Here is a 20,521-nt window from a genome sequence, read left to right as displayed (position 1 = left end):
GTAAATTCCATGTACATGAAGTATGTCCGATCAAGCCGGTGTGACAACAGAATAGAAAATAAATAGCTGAATAGATGGGTCAATGCACTGGATTGGTGTATTTTAACTTTTAAATACAGAATTGTGTTGCAGACAAATTGTGTGCTATAATACCGTGATCGTAAACAGTAGCAGGTTTTGATGAATCATAATGACACACAAAAACACTTCTCATTTTAAATTGACTTTTATTTAGGGATAGGCATAGAATATATGTGATTTCCTGGAAGATCCCACAAATAATGGAAACATTTATGTGTCATAATGCATTGTATTTGGAAAATAAAAGAAAAAAAAATTGTGTACCCATGTACCCAGTGTAGTAAAATAAAGCTCAGGGACAGGCATTCTTCCGAGACCATATCTAATGGAAATTGAATTAGTTTATAAGCAACTGTATGTTCAATTCAACACCATAAACAGGAATATGTATAAGCAAATAAGTACATAGTGCATTTTGTAATGAAGGAAGTGTGTGTGTGTGTGTGTGTGTGTGTGTGTGTGTGTGTGTGTGTGTGTGTGTGTGTGTGTGTGTGAAGGGTGGGGGGGCTAGTTCACCACAAAAGCAAAGTCAGGACAAAACAAACATCAACAAAACAACAAAAAAATCATATTTTGTTGCATGAAACCAAACATGCTTTTGTAGATGAATTTACTTGTTTTTTCCCGACACCAATACACCAAATTCTTGAATGGTTAGTTGTTTGTTCATGTACTGCTGAAGCTGATGATTTGTGATATGGCCAAGACTCAAAGCATCATCAATGGAGAATTTTTTCCCTGATTTCCTATCATGAAGTACAGACGATTCTCCCTTGGGACCCTTGACTGTGATCTCCTCCCAGTCACACTCCTGGCTTTGCAGGTTGACAAACATTTTCCAGTCGATCAGCCCCAGCTTAAAGGCTTCCTCTGGTCGCATTTCTTTTCCTGTGTCTGGGTCAATAACAACAATAGACCTTCGCAGATGGCTTTCTCTCTGTTCTCTCTTCATTCTAACAGCTGACAGATTCTTTTGTAGCCTCTCTATCTCCTCATCTTTTTTGATGGTTATGCCTCTGAGCTCTGCAAGTTCTCTCTGTAGCGACGCAAGCCTCAACTCCAGGTTCTTTCCATCTTCTCTTGGTGCAGACTCAGTGATAAGTTGAGTCTCTTTGCTGGTGATCTCAATCTCAGAACGAAGCTTGCGAATTTCATTCTGCAGTCTTTGGTTTTCGTGCTGCAAGCGACTACTTTCATCACGGATATAGTCCAGCTCCTTACTTGACTTGGTGTTGGAAAATTCTATCTCAGAAAGCCTGGAGGTGACAGTTACCAACTCTTGGTCAAGTTCTCTCTTTCTCCTCTTCTCCTCCTCCAGAGTTCTCTTCAGATTCTCAATCTCAAACTCAGCCTCTGGATCTTTCTCAACCTGTACCTTCTCTGTGCGAACAATTCTTTCTTTCACATCCATCTTCTCCAAGGTGACCTGCTGCTGGATCAGCGCATTCAGTTCTTTCTCAAGCAACATGCGTTTATGCCTCTCTTCTTCCATCTGAAGTTTGAGAATAGAGTGTTCCTTCTCTTGTTGGGGATCCTGCTGCAGGACTACCTTTTGTTTGACAGTCACCTTCTCACGATTTTCTTTATCTCGCATCTCCAGCTCAGTAAGTCTGACCCGAAGCCTCTGGATCTCTAATTCAGCTTCACGTCTTGCCTTGCGCTCGCGCTCAATTTCTTCCAACTGCATGTCCAAGTCAGCCTTCAGTCTTTGCAGTTGATAGAGTTCTGATTTCAGATTATCCTTCTGTCTCTGCTCATTGTTAATGTTTTGTACGAAGGTTTCACACTCTGATCGAAGCATAACATCCTCTTCCATCTTGACCACTTCCTGCTGAACAAACTTTTCACGGACCTGAGACAGATCTATCTTCTTCAGTCGGATCTTTTCCTCTTGTGATGACCTTTCTCTCTCAAGTTCGAGACGTTTCGACTGTTCATCGGCCAGTTTTCTTTTAAGGATCTCAACCTCCTCCTTAGTTTTTGGATCCTCTCTGTACTGGAGCACTTCATTGACAACCTCTTTCGTCTGTACTTGAGGTTTCATGTCTTTCCATCTTTGAATTTCATCATTAAGTTGACGGATCTCCATCTCCGATTTCTCAGTCTGGTGAGTTTTGTCAACAATTTCATTACGAAGTCTCTCAAGTTCTCTTTCAGTTTGTGGGTCTGTCTTGTACTTGATGACCTCTTTGATGATCTCCTTGACCTCCAATAGAGGTCCCCTGTTCTTGAGCATGGTCAGCTCGTCCTGCAGAGACCTAAGCTGCATTTCTGCATCTTTATAGCGCCTCTGCTGCTCAACAAGTTCAAGTCGGAGATTGGCCACCTCATTCTCGGCCTTGGGGTCAGGGCGGACAATTTCCCGCATCTTCTCTTGGATCACAATCTTGGACTTTTCCTCCTCTAGACTAACAATTTTCCTTTGGAGGTCAGTTCTTTCTCGCTGGGAGGATCTCCGTTTGGTCTTCTCATCTTCATATTGCCTCCTAAGGTTTTCCACCTCTCTTTCCAGCGCAGGGTCTTTCTCTACTTTAAGCACCTCCTTAATGGAAATCTTCTCCTCTGCCATTGATTTCTCCTTCTCCAGCCTACGAAGTTTCTCTTGAAGAAATTTCAATTCATCCTCCAGTTGCTTCCTTCCGTCTGTTTCTTTTTGTCTCCTGTTCAAGAGAACTCTGTACTCTGTTTCAAGTTGTGGATCATTTTGTACTTTTATGACCTCCTCTTCTTTAATAACTTCCTGCTCTTTATTCTTTTCTTCGGCCAGAATTGTCACTTGCTTTTGTATCTGAATAAGCTCATTTTCTTTAATCAATTTCTGCCTTCTGAGCTCATCCAACTCTTCCCGAAGCTTGCGCATCTCCTCTTCCTGACCACGGTCTCTTTCAATTCTGAGAACCTCCTTCACCATGTATTGCTGTGCTCCTTCCTTGACCTCGGTCTCAAGACCGCGCAGTTTCAACTTCAGTACCTCTAGGTCATTCTCCAGAACATGAGTAATACGACGTTCCTCTGAAAGCTTCTGTTGAATCTTGTACACTTCCTCATCTAGCTGAGGATCGGGAACTTTTTTTATTAGCTCCTTCTTGACAATAGTATCCTGAGGCTTCTGTCCTTCTAGGACATATATGTCAGTTTGGATTATCTCAATTTCTTTCTCTAACTGCTCTCTCCTTTGGATCTCATCTTGCAACTGCTTCTTAATTCTCCAAAGGTCCCCTGCTGGGGCAGCATTAACTGACTGGAGACTTGTAGACCGGATCAAAGCGATATCTGGTTGCTAAAGAAGAAATTGTACAGCAATATTTTACAAATTTTGATCATGTTTAAGATAGTACTTATGTTCGTGATGCAGACATTCACCTGGTTGAGGAGGCTATGTGTGAACTCGAGATTTTGTAGTCTTTGGCTGTTTAGAGCATTCACCTCGGTATATCTGGCCTCAATAGCAGCTTCCTGCAAAGGGAGAAACACAATGTCATCAGAACAGATACATAGTGGAGTGGGGTAGGGTGGAAACACCGTCTTCGCCCTACAACTCCCCTCCAATTTTAATGCACCACACAACTGGGGGAGGGGGGGGGGGCATCGGTTGGGACAGACCGCAGTATGGAGCAGTGCTGCGGTCCCCTGTCCGTGTGGGGGCCTGGGGGCGGCTGGGGCTGGGTTGGGGTGGATGGGGGGGGCTGTGGACCGGTGGGGTGCCTGGCGGGCCTGCAGTGCCCCGTCCTGCTGCGTTGGGTTGGGGGCGCGGGCCGCGTTGGGGTGGGGGGCGCTCCTGCTCCTGGGTTTGCTCTCCAGCCGGTGGCCCCTGCGGGGCCCGGGGGTCATCCTTTGGCGCTGCCGCGGCCTGGGGGGCCCTGAGGTGTTGCGCTTGCTCTGTCCTGGCAGGGGTCGACGGCTCCCCTCTTTGGTGGAGATTTTCATGCATGCCAGATCCACCACACCAGCATATACCGAAACTCAGACACAATCTGCTTCTTCCTCAGGTCATTGAATCGGTGGAGGCTGGTGTCTGTGGATCTCACTCTGGTTCGTCTGTCCTTCCTACCTTTCCTCAGTCTCTCCTTTGAGCCCTTGAGGTCTCCCTGATTTGTTGGAATTCAGATGTCTCTGGGGTTGGTGAAGGACTCTGGTTGGTGGCCTGGTGGATGATGTCTGGTCGGTGCTGGACTTCACTTTCCTTTCTTTTCTTTGGTCCTTCTTCGGGTCTCCTGACGGCCCCACGACTCTGGCTGGATTCTGATGTGTTCGGTTTAGGTGAACGGTATGGGATTTTTTAATAGGTTTTAGGTGCACTAATGAATACACGCACGCACGCACGCACAAACACACACCCACATAAAAAAAAAAAAAAGGAGAGCAATGATGATGACATGTCAAATGAACAATACTGAGCTCTCCAGAAAGAAAGAAAAAAAGAAGAAAAAAAAAACAGATACATAAATTACCCTCCCCAGACAGGTACTTATATCAACACCCTTGTTGGGAATCACTGTACCATCATCCCTGCATTGTTTGATTAACAAATACAAACTTTGGCAACGTGCCCCACCTCTGCTTTGACTACCAGTGCAGGGGATTCCATTCGGCTGCGCTTGTATGTCTGAGGTACAAGACCATCATCAAGGTCTAGTATGGATCTGAACTTCTCAGTTTCACCTTCATAGTCCTACAAAGATCCATCAAAAAGATTCAACCCATTAACATAATGTTTTTTATTTATGTAAGCTATAACTGACGTGGAAAAAAAGTATCTTACTTTGATAGCTTGCTGATAAAGTCGACTATTTTTGGAAAGATTGTTCATGTCAGGCTCCTTTCTTGCAATTTCAGAGAGCAAGTTCTATAGACAAGAGAGTAGAATAGTAAATCATACTATTGTAACCTTGCTCTACGGTAAATAATGTTTTATTATAGTCAGCAAATTGCACTCACCCTCTGATTCTTGAGTTTAGTCTCCAGTTGCTTTATATCATCAGTTTCAGATGGCTCATAGTTTGGAATACGAGCAAGCCAGTTGTTCATATTGTTATAGTCATTGCGATAATTGTTGTATGACATCTTAGCCCTCTGCGAACTTTGAGACCTGTGACATGGTGTAAAGGAAAGCACAAGAAAATATGGTTTATTGGTTGGATTTCTGGATTGTCTTTCTCATCAGTGCCCTCTGACCTGGTATCAATCTGATTGTTCAGGATGTTGAAGCGCTTGTTTAGTTTCAGGACATCAGCTTCCTGCCTGTCAATGTCAGGGCAATGCTCTTGGAATTTTATGGCCATTTGGTCAGCGCTGTTTTTGGCCAAACGCAGGTTCTGCTCAGTCTCATTGACCACTGACCTCTTGGACCTTAGGTCTGAGGCAATATCCTGTCAGTGAAGACAAGGAGACAATAGGCATATAGTTAGCTTCAGCTCCAGTCGAGCATGTAATACTTAAAATGCAAAAGTACCAGTAATTTCAAGTCAGTGCTTTTTTATGATTATAGTGATTTAAAAAATATATATTATATTTGTTTTGATTGTGATTGTCTCCTGTGCCACAATGAATTATTCAGTTTTTTTGTGTGTTTTAAAAAATAAAATAAAACATTTAATTATTTCCTCTATTTGACCCATTAATTTGAAACAAACTCATCTGCATGGTACTTCTAGCATGTGTATTAAGTACATTATTTAGCACACTCACAGATGACCAAACAAGATTAAAAAAAATACAATAAGTAACAATGTATCTATCTTTTTTTTTCTTTTCCTGTCTTTAACAACACATCACTGGTAATGCCTTGTAAAATGGGCGGTTAATCTTACTGCAAGTTCACGCTGAGTTTTTTCTAATGAGGACATGTCAGAAGGAGCAACATCCTCCCTGGCCAGCCTGTTCTCATAGTTGGACAGTAAAGCCTTTCCATTTTGAAGTGAAGCCTCCAGCTGGTTGGAATTCTTCATTCTAAATAAAGCAGGATTTATTTGATAGTTAGTGAAATTTAACCAGACTGGAGATGACGGAAAATGCCAAAATCTTATTACTGCTATAGTAGGTGAGATAGTGATAAATAATCAAGTGTCATACTTTTCTTGAGAGCACTGAAGAAGCTGCTCCAAATAGTTGTACTTCTTGTTGACGTCATCTGCTTTACTGTGAAGGTAAGGAGCACTGGCACATGTCGGGTTCGAAACCAAAAAGTTCTTTGCTTCTTGCACTTTGGAGGTCTTTTCTGGATCAATTCTACGAACTGCAATATCAATATCCTGGAGAAAATGTGTGAGTTTGTGAGTTATAACCTGTATAAATCATGAATTAATTATTTTGGGTTATAATGGATAACAACAGTTACATTCCAGTAATTACCCTCAAATCCTGCAGGCGATCACCGCTATCCTGTAGTGGCTTCTTCAGCTCTAGTGGTGGGCGCATTCGAGCTTGAATGGCCTTCTCTTGTATGTCCAGGTCTCTGGCAACCTTATCTAGTCCAGCCATCAACTGGCGGCATTGCTGCTCCTGCTTGTCTGATGACACAAAATTACAATACAGTATGTTGACCGAATTGTATCATGCTAGTTTGGTTACTGTATTTAGTTACATTAGGTGAAAATACTATACTAGCAATATATTTCAGTATTTATTCATTTTATATCAGTTATCCAGTTAAAAGTGAAATGCAGAGCTTGCTAAACAATTGTGAATGTTCATCCAAAGAATTCTACATCATAATTCACACAGCCCGGATGGTGGAAATTCAGCTACTGTGGCTCGAAAACAAAAGAAAGGTGGGACGTGGGTTCATAGGAAGAAAGAGAAGAGTAGAGCACAGAACTAATTGTGGGAAGTGGAACTTTGAATATTGGTACTATGACAGGAAAAGCTATAGAATTGACATGATGATTAGGAGAAAGCTAGCTATATTATGTGTCCAGGTAGAGAGGCAGTAAGGCTAGAAGCTTATGGGCAGGGTTCAATTTGTTTTACCATGGTGTAGATAGGAAGAGAAATGGAGTAGGGGTTTAAGGAAGAGTTAGATAAGAATATATTGGATGATGAAATTGAGGGTGTTATGTTTAATGTAATTAAATGGTAAATGGATAGCTTTTTAGAGTGCTTTTATCTACACCATATGGTGCCAAAAGTGCTTTAAAAAGCCTCACATTTACCCATTCACACACACACATTCATACACCAGTGGTCGGCTGCTCCCATGCAGGGCCTTGCCAGGTCCACCCGAAGCAAATCGGGGTTTTGCTCAAGGACGCTTTGACATGGTCACAAGAGCTGAGCCAACCCACAACCTCACGGTTGGGAGACGACCACTCTACCACTGAGCCATGCCGCCCAATATTTTTCAATAAGACCCCCTGGCAGTGCGGCACGTGGTGGTAGTGGGTGTTTGTCACACGCCTGCATGTGGCCAACACCATCCGATCTTCTTGCAGTTCCTTTTACTGTAAATATACTTAGGCCGTGATGATCTCCTGCATGAACTCCAGCGAGTCCTTCTGTCCTCTCACTCTGTGCTGAATTTAAAAAGAATGAGCTAGCCACTTTAGTTAGTCAGGAATTGCTTGCATTCCTTTCTCACAACGGCACAAATGACATCTTCTATCTGTGCTAGTCCAGTAAAACATCAAAAGAGAAAACTCGACCCATACGCACAGACTGTAATTTTCACTAGACTTGCGCTGGGCATGAAAATAGGGCTCCAAAGGTCAATAATCCAGAACAATGGTGAGTCTAGCAGGGAGGTGAAGAAGCAGATCCAAGCAGGTTGGAATGGGTTGAGGAAAGTGTCAGCTGTAATATGTGACAGAAGAGTCTCTGTTTGGATGAGGGTAAAGTTAAGAAGAGAGTGATGTCGCTGCCCCAACCCTGAACGGGATAAGCTGAAAGGAAAAGTCGAAGCTAGAGTTAAGGGTCACAGGTGAGCTGAGCCTATCTTGACTTTGTGCCTGAGGTAGAATGTATCCTGGAGTCATCGCTAGTCAATTGCAGGGCACATACTTTCCAACCATTCACATTCACACCTATTGGCAATTTAGAGAATTCCATTGGCCTAGCATGCAAGGTGTAATGGACCTGAAGAAAATCCATACAAGCACAAGGAAAAAACATGGACACTGAGCTGAAATTTGTATCTCACTTGGCTGTACGGCAGATGCTTGAACCACATAAAATATAATTCCACACAATCGCAGTTTGATGCAGTGCATTCACTGAGCATTATAATCTTTGCAAAGGCATAATGTTTGGATCTTATCGATTCTAAAATGACTGCGACAAGTGCTATGAGATGCATGATGAAAGAAGCAAAATAAGTGTAATAAGCTTTACCTGCGCCACCACTGGATTTTTTCAGCTCATCAAAGCGCTTCAGCAGTCCTGCTTTGCTATCTCCCATCTTGTGCTTGAGAGCATTCTGCTGTCCGGCCAGGCTGTTAACACACGACATTGCAATGGTTTCAGCTTTATATCGTCATTACAGGTTGCATTATGAATTTGTAAAACTATACCAACTCACTTGTCAGCGAGGGCCACTGCTTCACTGTCTGTGGGGGGAATAATGAAACAGACAGCTGGAGCAGAGAATTTTTGTCCAGCTGCGTCCTTCACGTCCCACTTGCTTCCATTGTTGCGAAGCAGAGTATATTTGTTCCCACGCACAATTTGCCCCTGCACCAACCAAAAAGTTTGTCATTCAAGACAAGGCAGGGTTTTAAAGCGGTAGTAAAAATAGTCTCTCAGAACCAATGAGTGATAAAGAAAAATTCAAGACATAAATATCAAAATAATTGATGAAGACAAAAATATTTAAGAAAAAAAACTTTTATGTATCTTAAATAAAATTTTGAGGAAAAAAGACTGAAGAAAGAGAAACAATTATCACAAGCTAAAAATACAATTTCGAGGCAGAAATATTTTGCCACCATAAGAGGGGTGCTGGAAAAACTTTTCTCAACACTAAGATAACAATAAGAAGGAAATAGGAAATAAAAAAAAGCATTGTGTCAAAATTAGCTGTCCATTTAGTGTCAAGAGTACCACAACACAAGTACTTTACACACAATCAGTGGCCCATCACGTTTATTTTCTACATAGTTGGCTTTTATCATCAGAAAAACCCAGATGCCTGTTAATAATGGTCTGCTGAATTTTCAGCCAAATTGTATCATAACAAATAAAACTTTACTTGTTAGGCTTCACAAGACCTATGTCAGTACCTCATCTGTGTCGAAATCGCAAAGAGACTCAACGGGGAGAAGCTTTGAAGCGTTCTCCTGTCTGTATTTCAGAGGCAAAACTTGCATGCCACGCTTCTGAAGAGCCTTGACCCGCTCATCAAAGTGATCCATGGCCTTGGACTGGTCCTATACATCCAAACAAATAGCTCATTCAGTATAGGTGATAGTAACATCTGAGCAGTCTTACAAGAAAAGCTTACATCCAGCTCTCTGATCAGACCCTCCATCTGGTACACATCCTTAAACTCGGGGTTGTACTTCTGTTTCACCTCTGTCTCCAGTCGCCTCAACAGGTCCTGGGTGTCACGTGCCTCCTTATGATACTAATCATACACACACATGCGCACCTTCTATTAGCCGTTTGATTGTCTGAGAGTGTGTGTGCGAGCATGCTTTTGTGTGTGTGTAGAATCCAGTGTAAACTTGTTCAAATGTTCATATGCTATCAGTGTCTAACCTTGTGGTACTCGTCCATGTGTTTCAAGTGATTTTCCTCACAGATGAGCAGATTCAAGTACTCCTTCCAGTCAGCATGCACCGCCTCCATATGAGCCTGGGGGTAAGCGTGCAAGTAATTGTTTGAAAATGTCCAGCAATGATAGACAGATACTGTTTTTTTTTTGTTTTTTTAAACACAGGTACATGTGCATATAAGTCCATTAGACGGAATACATTTTAAACCATAAAATCATTCATTTACATTACAAGACCGCTAGAAAAATATTACACTAGTAACAATGTCTATCAACATATTAAACCCTGTATGGTTGATCAGTTGTAATCTTTTGTTTTTATTAGTGCCATTGCTCATTGTCTCAAAGCCAATGAGGCATGTGGAGGCTGTTTTTATTTTAATTTACAAATGTTTTATTCAAGAATGACAAATAATTGTGTATACTGAGCAAAAAAAAAAAAAAAGAACAAACTAAAAAACAATACCCCACCCCCAAAAAAGGACGCAATACCTCGATAACATTTGACCCTGGATGCTTTGATGCAATCAACTTTTCTCCATCTTCATTAAGCTTGGTGATTGTTGCTTCCTTGGACTCCAGACATTTGCCGATGAAGTTCTGTTGGGAAAAGAGGGGTGCTGACTATAATGAATGGATTACTGCATACATGTTTTGCTTCTATTAGAGCAGTCTCTGAAAATGGAAAAACGCATGCTTTCATTCATACTGTAATTTATTTTTTAAGGTCATCATTAGCTAGACAGACAGACAGACAATCAAATGGGTGATATATTTGATTCTTTCTACTATCTATCTATCTATCTATCTATCTATCTATCTATCTATCTATCTATCTATCTATCTATCTATCTATCTATCTATCTATCTATCTATGTGAGATACATTTACATTGTCGCTGGCGTAGGCGGGCTGAAAACCTTCAAGTTGAAATGTGGAAAACTTTTTTCACAAATCTTTACTATTGGTCAGTTCGCACGTGTACTGACCAGCCTCTAGTATTGAAAATAGCTTGCTTCTTTGATGATGCAATGTTAATGGTTGAACATACATGCCCGTTTTGGGGTCTACTGAAAAGCAATGATTTTGGAGGTATGAAGATTCCACCCCACACTAGCGATCCAGGACTGGGAAACCATAACAATTTCTCACTATTGTTTATATACATGTATAGTGTATTTACTGTGCACCTCGTACTGCCTCTGGCGGGCAGGATAATCTAGGTTGCTGTCACTCCAGTCGTAGTTGATTCTCTCATCAGCCTGCTGGTCCATCCAGTAAAGCTCATTGGTGCAGCGTTGCATGTAGTCACGCAGGCTCAGCAAGTGGCGCTGGCGATCGCTGGAAAGGGCCTAAAGAGGGGAACATTTTAAAAAACATGTTTTCTTGCACAGTATTTTGGGAAGTTGATAGACTAAATTCAACACAAACACATTATGGCATAGAGCTACATATGTTCTACTGAATGATTGTGATTCCATGTGTTGTATGATGATGTCACAGGTTATGCAGGAAAATGTTGTATACAGTAAACACACAAACATAGAAATAAGTACACATGAGCGGGATAGTGTGCGACTTTACCAGCAGTTTGTTGTACTTCATCTGGAGGCCACTGACATAATCCTATAGAAATACAGATGAAACATAACAGGATGTAATTTTGTTAGCCTCCAATTGGTTTAGTGTTTTAATGTATTACTCATGTTTTAGATATTCATTCTAAAGCTTTTACATGGAAAAAAACACAAGACGTTTTTCTTCTACATACTCAACATAAATAATACAAATTTAATGTTATCAACTAATTTCTCCAAGCTTTAAAAAAAAATACATATTTATTATTGTTTCATTACTTGCATACTTTTGTTTATTGCTTGTTTGTTGAGTTATTTATTTGTTTGTGTCTTTGTACCTTGTCACCACCAGCAGAAATGTGAGGAGCCAAAGCCTCCACTTCACTATGGAAGATGTTGTGCTCCTCCACATCATTCTCCACAGTTGGTAGGTCCTGGCCAAAGCCCTTGTTGCTCAGATTGTCCTAGGAAACCAGATACGTGTAAAGAAACATCTAATTTTACTCATGCACCTTGCTGTTACTGATTCAAAGTAATGATACCTATTTGTATTATTTTATTATTTATTTATTATTATACTGCATTATATATCCAACTTCCTACCAGTTTCTCATCCATCATGTTGCCCCAGTTGATGGTGGGCACCCCCTCAGTGCGGATGAGTTGGTAGATGTGGTCATGGTCAACTCTCAGCTTATTCACTCTCTCACGGAGCTGCTTCATGCTGCGTACATACGCACACGTGCATGCATACACACACGGACAAACTCAGTTATTTAGGATACAATGACATGAGAAAGGCGCAGACTATTTCTTACTCTTGTTCTATCATCTCTGCCTGAGGATGCTGAAGGCGCTTGGCATTGACAGCATCCTCATCCAGGCCGACCAGCAGGTCCAGAGAATTGAGGAGTCGCTTGTTGGTGTCCTCCTGATACAGTGGCTGCTTGCCCTCGTTGATCTTACTAACATCCTGCAGCAAAGACGAGGAAGTCAGAGAGCGAGAACTATCATGCATTCTATAGAAAAAAAAAACACGTATTCCTCTTCATAATATAAATAGTAAATACACATACATGTATTCAGTTGTTCATTTCATTTTAAGATAAGATCCACTGATTGTCACACCGATCTAAGTGGGATGAAATTTGTTCTGCGCATTTGACCCAGCCCCTGAGGGAACGGTGAGCAGCAGCAGCGCCGCGCTCGGGAATCATGTGGTGATCTAACCTCCCAATTCCTTAATGCTGAGTGTCAAGCAGAGTGGCAATCGGTCCCATTTTTATAGTCTTTGGTATGACCCAGCCGGGAATTGAACCCACGACCTCCCAGTCTGAGGGCGGACACGCTAACCACTCGGCCACTGAGCTGATGGTATTTTCATGCATTAATGTACTGTTTTGTGTTCTGCTCAGTTACTATCGCTCCAATATCTCTTGTGACAGACTTTAGTACTTGCTTGATTCCCCACCTTCCCCACAGTAATCAGGACTTGCTTGAAATCTGAAGCTTAACTTGTGGCACACATATTGCTGGCGTTGGGCCGAAACCTCATAAGTTACAATTTGGTAAATTTTATCGATTGTTTTCTTCATCTTTACAAATTCTTGACCAATCAAAGTGTTCTTTTTGATGATACAATGTTAATAGTTGCGCAAACATGCCATTTCTGGGGTCTCCTGAAAAGTGACAATTTTGGAGGTAGCCTACAAGGTTTTGGCCCCACGTCAGTGATATGTGACTTACTCCCACCTCTGCCCTATATATTGAATTTATGTTTTTTTGTTGTTGTTTTTTGCAATGGGCATGACCATACATCTGCACAGAGATATTATTACGGGTGATCCAAAAAAGATTATCTGTCCACCTCAATTCCATTAGTGGTGAAAAATACTTTACAAATACTATTACCATTTATTAATTAAATTATGAAATTTGAAGTTTAACCAAAATTTGGTTGGATTACTTTTTTTTTTAAATAATAATTATAAAGAATCTGTGTATTGAAAGATGTCTGTCAATGTGTTAAGACTTCCGTACCTTGTTGAGGTTCTGCTCCACATCATAGATGTTCTTCTCCACTTTATCGGCATTCCTCTGCAGCTTCTCGATCAGAGCCGTCAACTCTGTCGAGGTAATACTAAAAGAAACAGCCAGAGGGAGAAACATCACCATTATGAGAAACAAGTATTGTGCAATTTTAGAAGTACAGCATTCAATGATTCGACAAATGTATTTGCAGCATGTACCAGCAAAAACAGTGGCATTCTGTACACTCAGTGGCCCAAACAATGATTCAGAATAATAAATGAAAATAATAATTCACAGTTTTGACATGGTCAGGAAATTTTTTATCTTTATTGTCAAAACTGTACAAGTGGCATAAGACTTGAAAAGAGCCATGGTACTTGAAAATACAACAACTCTTAGATAAGAGCTTATTCATTTGCGATTGTAGTATGTTTACCTGTTATAAGTTTAAGATAAGTTTAAGATGTTTGGTTTTGAAGTTTGCGTTTACCTATTGGCATTGATTTAATTAACTACTCCTTCTAATGAAGTTGGATGCCCACTCAAATGGCATAAACTCTTAACAACTCATCTACCAACCTAACCCACTGCGAGTGAGTTGAGTACTGCATGGACTTTTGCACACATTGCAATCATAGCAGTCAAAGTGATAGCACGCGAGGTGTGTCCCTCAGAGATAGCAAAAACCAGCTGGGCCAGTTTGCTGTGAAGTGCTATGTTGGTTTCATCTTCACCTCATAGGAATAATGTTAGAAACCAGAAAACATTGTAACATTGGAGCTCACTGTGATTATTTTCAACCACGGCAGCCTATAACAACAATGAAAATAGAGCTTTTACTAAAATGTTGTGAGTCATTCGCTTGTTATTAAAGTCCCGCAGGACAGAGTGTTGAGTAGAACAAGTCTAGATATGGCTTATTAGATATCATACCTTTATATTACTGCAAAATCCTGCCTTTAAAACTAGTTCATGTGTAAGGTAGAGAATACACATTTCCTGATTAAACACAAATTTGGCTCAATAGAGGTTTAGCTAATTTCTAGTTTTCCATCTTGAGATGTTTTTTTTTGGTTTAAATAAATTGATTCATCAAAAAAACAACAATATTTGTAAAATCAGTGCCTTAGGTGTGGTTTTCATTATACAAGCATGTGTGAACAGCTAAGCAAAATAACTTGGAGCATGTGTGTGTTTTTGACAGGTCATGTCTATGTCATTTTAAAACACTAGCTCACATTCATTCCCTCATGCACAGAACACAGTCACACCCACTCAGCCACTGCATTAAACAAACCTTACTTACATAACTGCATGCATGCTGCACAGGAACTTTAATTCCTTTCTTGTTTTCTATGCAAAACCAATCGAGAACGAGTTTGGACTGGCTTGTGGCCTAATGTCTGACAATCTAACAGCGGCTGTTCTAATCAAACAAAAAACACCCTATCAGGTGTTTTGTCTCCTTCAAACACAAACCCACAATTGCAAACTGAATATTCTCAGTGACATTCTTAACCAACAGGTCCTTGTGTAAGCCAACATATGACTTTTCTTTTGCATGTCTTTAGTTTTTACATGCAATCAGATTAACACAAAAAATAAACAATTGTAATAAATATAAAAAACATCAGGGTTATGCAGTTCAGCTGGAACATTTGGAGGAAATGTCATGGTTTTCCTTCATGTTTCTTCTCTAAACATGTTGTCAAATGTTTCCTTGGTTGCTCACTTGCACTAACTTAAAGTTGTGCTGGTTCCTGGCACAAAAGCGTTAGAAACACACAATTGAGATGTTTCTAAGGACAGGAAGGGAAACTAAACCCTAATTGGGAACAGAAGCCTCAAATAGACATACTACAAGTCATAGTGGGTGTGGTTGTTGCTGTTGTCATCTGTTGTGATCGTCACAGTAAATCCTTCCACTGGCGCCTGGTCACCGTATGCTCATGTTGGGAGAGACAGCATACCATATCTGTCGTTACATTTGCCAAAATTCTGTTGAGAGGTTAGGCTAAAAGAAATGCGTTTAACAGGTCTAAACTGACTTGAAAGCAATACCAAATTACATATAAGCTTTTAAGGTTAAACTGACAAATTGGCTAGTCTAACATCAGGGCTCCATGCATGTATAGGGTGTGTGTGTGTGTGTGTGTGTGTGTGTGTGCGTGTGTGTGTGTGTGTGTGTGTGTGTGTGCGTGTGTGTGTGTGTGTGTTGCTGATACATGCCTATTTGTGTCCCTCTATTTTCAATGTGATTATGTTTTAAATGCTGTTTTTTGGGGTCTGTGTTTGTCTAAAGGCCCTTCTGGGGCAATGGAAATTAGCATTAGCTACAGGAGATTGTTTTTCATTAGCTATGTTGTGGCATCTGTCCCTATTCAAATAAAAATGAAATGAAATAAAATGAAAACCGCAAACAAGCAGTTTGAAGCTTTTGTCATCGTTTTTCTTTCTCCCTCTCTCTCTGTTCAGCAAGAAAATAAAAAATAAGAGCAACAATAACAGAGCAAAGTGGGCGGAGTTGCAACACAGTAATTTGTCTGTCATTGGCAGTGGAAGTTGGCCAATAGCGGGCACTAGGGCGCCATCCTGCCACCTACTACTTTGAAATTAAATAAAAATATATTTCGAAAAGATGAATGTCTGTTTGTCATAAGCAGAATAAATGATGACGAAAGTTGTTTCTTTCATTGTCTTAAAAAAAAAAAGAAGTATTTCCAGCATGGGGCACAATATTTTTACCCAGAGAGTTTCATAAAACCTGTACATGAACAGTAGCCCCTCTTCACTACAAAAGATAGGAGCATTTGGGACGCAAGATTCCTAAGTTCTGTACATCTTACCTCTGCAATTTTGCAGCTAAGTTTGCCATCATTGGGCATGCTCAGGTGACTTGGTGTTGTGCAATGTTGTGGGTAGAGACATACTACATACTACAACTACCTATGGGTTAGGGGTTACTGTTGGCTGCGGAGCCATACAGACATTTATAGCTAGATATGGTTAATTCTTGTCTGCAGATTAATATCTTGACATACAGCTGCTAGTTGGTATACCGTTGGATGATGATGTTTGCATGTTCCAATTTTGGCACTGTCACCACACACATGCACAACAGCAACGTAGACAATGATGATATTAATAATAAATAATAAATGATTACAAACTACGAAATTAAGAAAAAATGACAATGTAGAATACATGTTGCAATGCTTTTTATCTTTACATGAAAGTCAGGGAAAACTACTTAAAAAAAATATGACACTATCTTCATGTTATTCTAGGCGCCCCCAACCTTCCATAAAATTTGCCGAATGACAAAGAACATGACATTCTATTTTGAAACACATCACTTTATCTCCAAGCAGCTGAGACTACGAATTAAAATACAAATATTTTTTGATGAATGAAAACTAACTTCAGTTCCACAAAGTTAGTCAAAATGTAATTGCTTGCAGGAATCTATTGTGGGAGAGGCATGCATGCAAAGCATGTCCGTCCTGTCTTTGAAAGGAGGTACTGCTGAATAGTACCTATCAAACCAGTTACTACAACTTTACAACAGTGCCACACCCTCACTTGAAAAGAGCACAAATCATGCAAACTAATGGGCTGGTATTTAACATTCACGCCCACGTCTATGAGGGGGAATAATATTGTTCATGTTGCGTAAAATGCGCATACTTGCATGCAAAACATATACAGTATTTTGGAAATATAAATAAGACCCTAAGTGGTTAAATTAAGTCAGTTCATGTGTAACACATAAATACATTAAATAAAATTGGTAAGGTAATATTCAAGTTGCAATTGCAACTTTTTGCACGGCTTGGTTACTTTAAATGGAAGATAATTCACACTTCACACTAACTATATCGTGCCACATTGTAAATGTAAAAGGCAACTTACGTTGGTTTGACCGTAGCGCTAACGATCTGATTTTTGGTTGATTTCTTTGACCGATTCATGGTGACAGGTGACCTGTCCGCGGCTTCCAATCAAACACCAATGGCAGCAAGTCGGCTCAGCGTCGGATGTCTTCCAGAGTGTTGATCCACCGCTGCCCGCGCGAGTGCCAAATGTCAGCTGTGTCCACTCACCCTTCACTATGTCGACGCTTCCACTCCCACACTCGCCTGACTAGCTATACTGCGCTCAATACCTGGAGAAGCCACTTTTTGAGTTGACTTTTGTCGCTCCACACCTGTCTCGTTGACAGCCAGCAGTGAACGGGGCGGGGCTACAGCCAGGCATTCATAAGCCAAAGGCGCGGGCGCGCACGATACGCGCGCATGCGTTGCACTGGCTCAACCAGTCCAACTTGACATAGTCTTTTTGTGTGAACGCCAAGGCACGAGGGCGTTATACATAAAGTATGTGACGACACAATGTAATTCATGCACCTACTACAGAATGCAATTGACTCTTAAACGGGTAGGGTAGCGCTTCTTGCTGCTCAGCACCTCCAGTCTTTTCCGAGAACTCCTCCCCCTTTTCCTAATAGGCCTTCATACACGATTGAAGACTCCAAATTGTCCACTGATGTGAGTGCAGTGGAAGCTATCAATGATTGCATTCACACCAATAGTAGGCCTACAAGTACTTACAGAGCCAAAAATGCTGGGTTGTTTTCTAACCCACTCGCTGGTACCTAGCTATATACATTTTGAGCAGATTGGGTTACTTTTACTCAAAGGTCGGATTAATTAGTTTGAGTTTGACGCAGCAGAAATGAATATTTGAGCAGGTTGAAGCAGGTAAAGATTTGAAGCTGGTCACCATTTTAATATAAACACAAATATGTAAGTGACTGACAGTGGAAAGTTGCTTCTTCTTCTTAGAAAATGTTAGTAATAAAATTGGCATTATTTATAACCACTATACTGACTACCTGAGTCATCGATTTCTTGGGATAGCCTTAACTCAATTGCATGGATAGCTTCTACCACTTGTTGGATCAAAAACTTGACCCAATTTCAAATATTCTCAACCCAATGCACTGGGTACAAGTAACCCAGTATTGGCTCTGTCCCTTTAGACCCAGCACTGGGTTACTATTTCACCCAGTTTGGGTTACTTTTGACCCAGCAGTTTTAAGAGTGTCGTTACTGTGCTTAAGTGGATTTTACAGGTAGCTGTACTTTACCTGATAATGTATTTTTCAATGAATTTTTGGTTTGATTCACAACATCTGAAAGTAGATACTTGTATTTTCTACTCTTAACTTAGCTAAAATGAGCAATTTTTGGCCATTACCTTATCTTAAAGATTGTTAATTCAAAAAGGATTTGTGTTTAAATGCCTTATTATGAATTGTGCCAGCCTAAAAAGCATCAGCTGCTGGTGTTCAAAAATTCTATGTCAAATCTGAATAACAAAAAAAAACAAGTAAGGTGCATTTTCTTCAATTAGCTAATTTAGCTTTTATTGTTGTTGTTATTATTATTATTATTATTATTATTATTATTATTTGTTAATCAGTTCAAATGGAAAAACTTTTTTTTTTAAGTTAGGAAGGAAACTTGTTTTATTTTTCATTGTGCCAAATTATCAAAATAAATATGAAAGTTATCAAATTAATAATTTGTATTTACTTTTGGACTTAAGCTTTGTTTAACACTTACTTAGGTACAGGAGCTGAACCAGTACTTCTACTTTTACTACATATGTCTTTTTTCTTAATCTGTACCTCTACTTAAGCACAGTGTTGGTACATTTGCCACCAATGTAGGCCTAAGAGTGAATGTGAATGCTTGATCGTCTGTGCTGATGTCTTGCACTATACAGTATGTGGATGTCTCAAGAGACGCCACCCTTTATGGCAGTTCAAATCAACAGAAAAAGCAAGTAAATAGGCAATACACACATCCAGAATTAATCAGTTGGTGCCCTAAGGGACAGTATGAGTATAATTTTTTTGCTATCTAGTGGTGAGCTAATGGAATGCAACGATAATGACCCAAGTAGAAAGTATGTGCATTTTGAAGCAGATGCACAACGGTGCCTCAGAGAGACCACACTACCTACATTGCCTACCACCAATTACTACGTTCACTAATTTTGTCTCCTTTGGATATCCGTAGCAGAAAGATGGTGGCGAAACATGTCTGCCTCCTGTTAGGTGTGGCGTCACCTATGTAATATAATGAGTGATTACAAGACCAAGGATTATGTGAAAAAAAAATTACATTGATGTGATAGATCATATTTTTCTGCATATTATTTAAATAGTGGGTTTTTAAAATGAACATTGAAAATAAAATCTACACACTGTCTCTTTGAACATGTGTTTTTTTGTCTGAATATTCTTAAAAGTCATACATATTGTTTACAGTATATCTACAGATTTCCTTTGCTGGTTTTGTGCAAGATCCTGCTGATGTTTTAATTAAACTATATTCAAGAAAGTGCTTCAAACTTGGGTAGTACTTGAATGGAAAGCTAAGATGTTGTTTTCCACTAGAATTAGCATTAGACTACATTATTGATTACGTGGGGGAAAATTTACTGCACACGTCCATTGACAAACAGACTACAAGTCTTTTTACAAGTGGTGCTTTCTGCCAAAGCAGCTGTTAAAAACATTTTCTGTTACCAATTACATCACATTTTTTCAAGCCAGTATAGTACTTGGCATATTCACAACTTTTGTGCATTGTAATTGCCCTTTTAGGTGTGTGCTTACTGCGGACAAAGTGCAAAAGTTATTGTAGATTAGGGGTCTCAGACACAATTCTAGTGGGGGACGCTCGAGACAGAGTCTGAGTGTGTCTGGCCTAAATCAAGTATTCCACAATTCAGAACATTAATGGTTCTTCAGAACGTGAACAAGATTGGTGTCCTTTATCTCATCTGCCTGACTCTTTGCATACTAATTTTCCCAACTTGTAATAACACATCCATTTCAATTGTGATATATTGGCTGATTCATGAGAAAACCTGAAATCAGACCTGTATTTCATGAGCATAATTATGTCCATCCACTAATCCATCCATCCATTTTCTATGTTCCTTATCCCCTTGAGGGTCACAGGTGGGGCCTATCCAAGCTGATTTTAGGTAAGAAGCAGGGTACACCTTACACACTAATCCGTTCTATCTAGCTAATAGTGAATGCTATTCA

General features: G+C 40.2%; 1 protein-coding gene across 1 annotated transcript; it reads right to left on the bottom strand.

The window, feature by feature from the left end:
* Positions 1-207: 207 nt before the first annotated feature.
* Positions 208-17,610, bottom strand: ppl (periplakin). The gene is made up of 22 exons (XM_077557698.1): positions 17,308-17,610; positions 13,405-13,504; positions 12,183-12,337; positions 11,968-12,088; positions 11,703-11,828; positions 11,372-11,413; positions 10,978-11,139; positions 10,280-10,387; positions 9,772-9,867; positions 9,515-9,637; positions 9,294-9,440; positions 8,594-8,745; positions 8,407-8,507; positions 6,433-6,590; positions 6,154-6,332; positions 5,892-6,030; positions 5,257-5,450; positions 5,020-5,170; positions 4,844-4,927; positions 4,637-4,753; positions 3,445-3,537; positions 208-3,361 (listed from the first exon to the last, which is right to left on the bottom strand). The coding sequence occupies exons 1-22, from the start codon at positions 17,364-17,366 to the stop codon at positions 692-694; spliced, it is 5,277 nt and encodes a 1,758-aa protein (XP_077413824.1). The 5' UTR covers positions 17,367-17,610; the 3' UTR covers positions 208-691.
* Between the last annotated feature and the right edge of the window lie 2,911 nt (positions 17,611-20,521).

Source organism: Vanacampus margaritifer, chromosome 2 (assembly GCF_051991255.1).
Source record: "Vanacampus margaritifer isolate UIUO_Vmar chromosome 2, RoL_Vmar_1.0, whole genome shotgun sequence".
NCBI lineage: Eukaryota > Metazoa > Chordata > Actinopteri > Syngnathiformes > Syngnathidae > Vanacampus > Vanacampus margaritifer.
The sequence above is the reverse complement of the archived record's forward strand: the minus strand, read 5'-3'. Positions and strand labels throughout refer to the sequence as shown.

Excerpts from the sequence above, each read along its gene's own strand:
- ppl (XM_077557698.1), bottom strand. The coding sequence starts at position 17,366 with ATGAATCGGTCAAAGAAATCAACCAAAAATCAGATCGTTAGCGCTACG. Across the intron at positions 9,441-9,514 it reads GTCTGATCAGAGAGCTGGAT|GACCAGTCCAAGGCCATGGA; the intron begins GTAAGCTTTTCT and ends TTGGATGTATAG. Across the intron at positions 3,538-4,636 it reads CACTGGTAGTCAAAGCAGAG|GAAGCTGCTATTGAGGCCAG; the intron begins GTGGGGCACGTT and ends CTCCCTTTGCAG.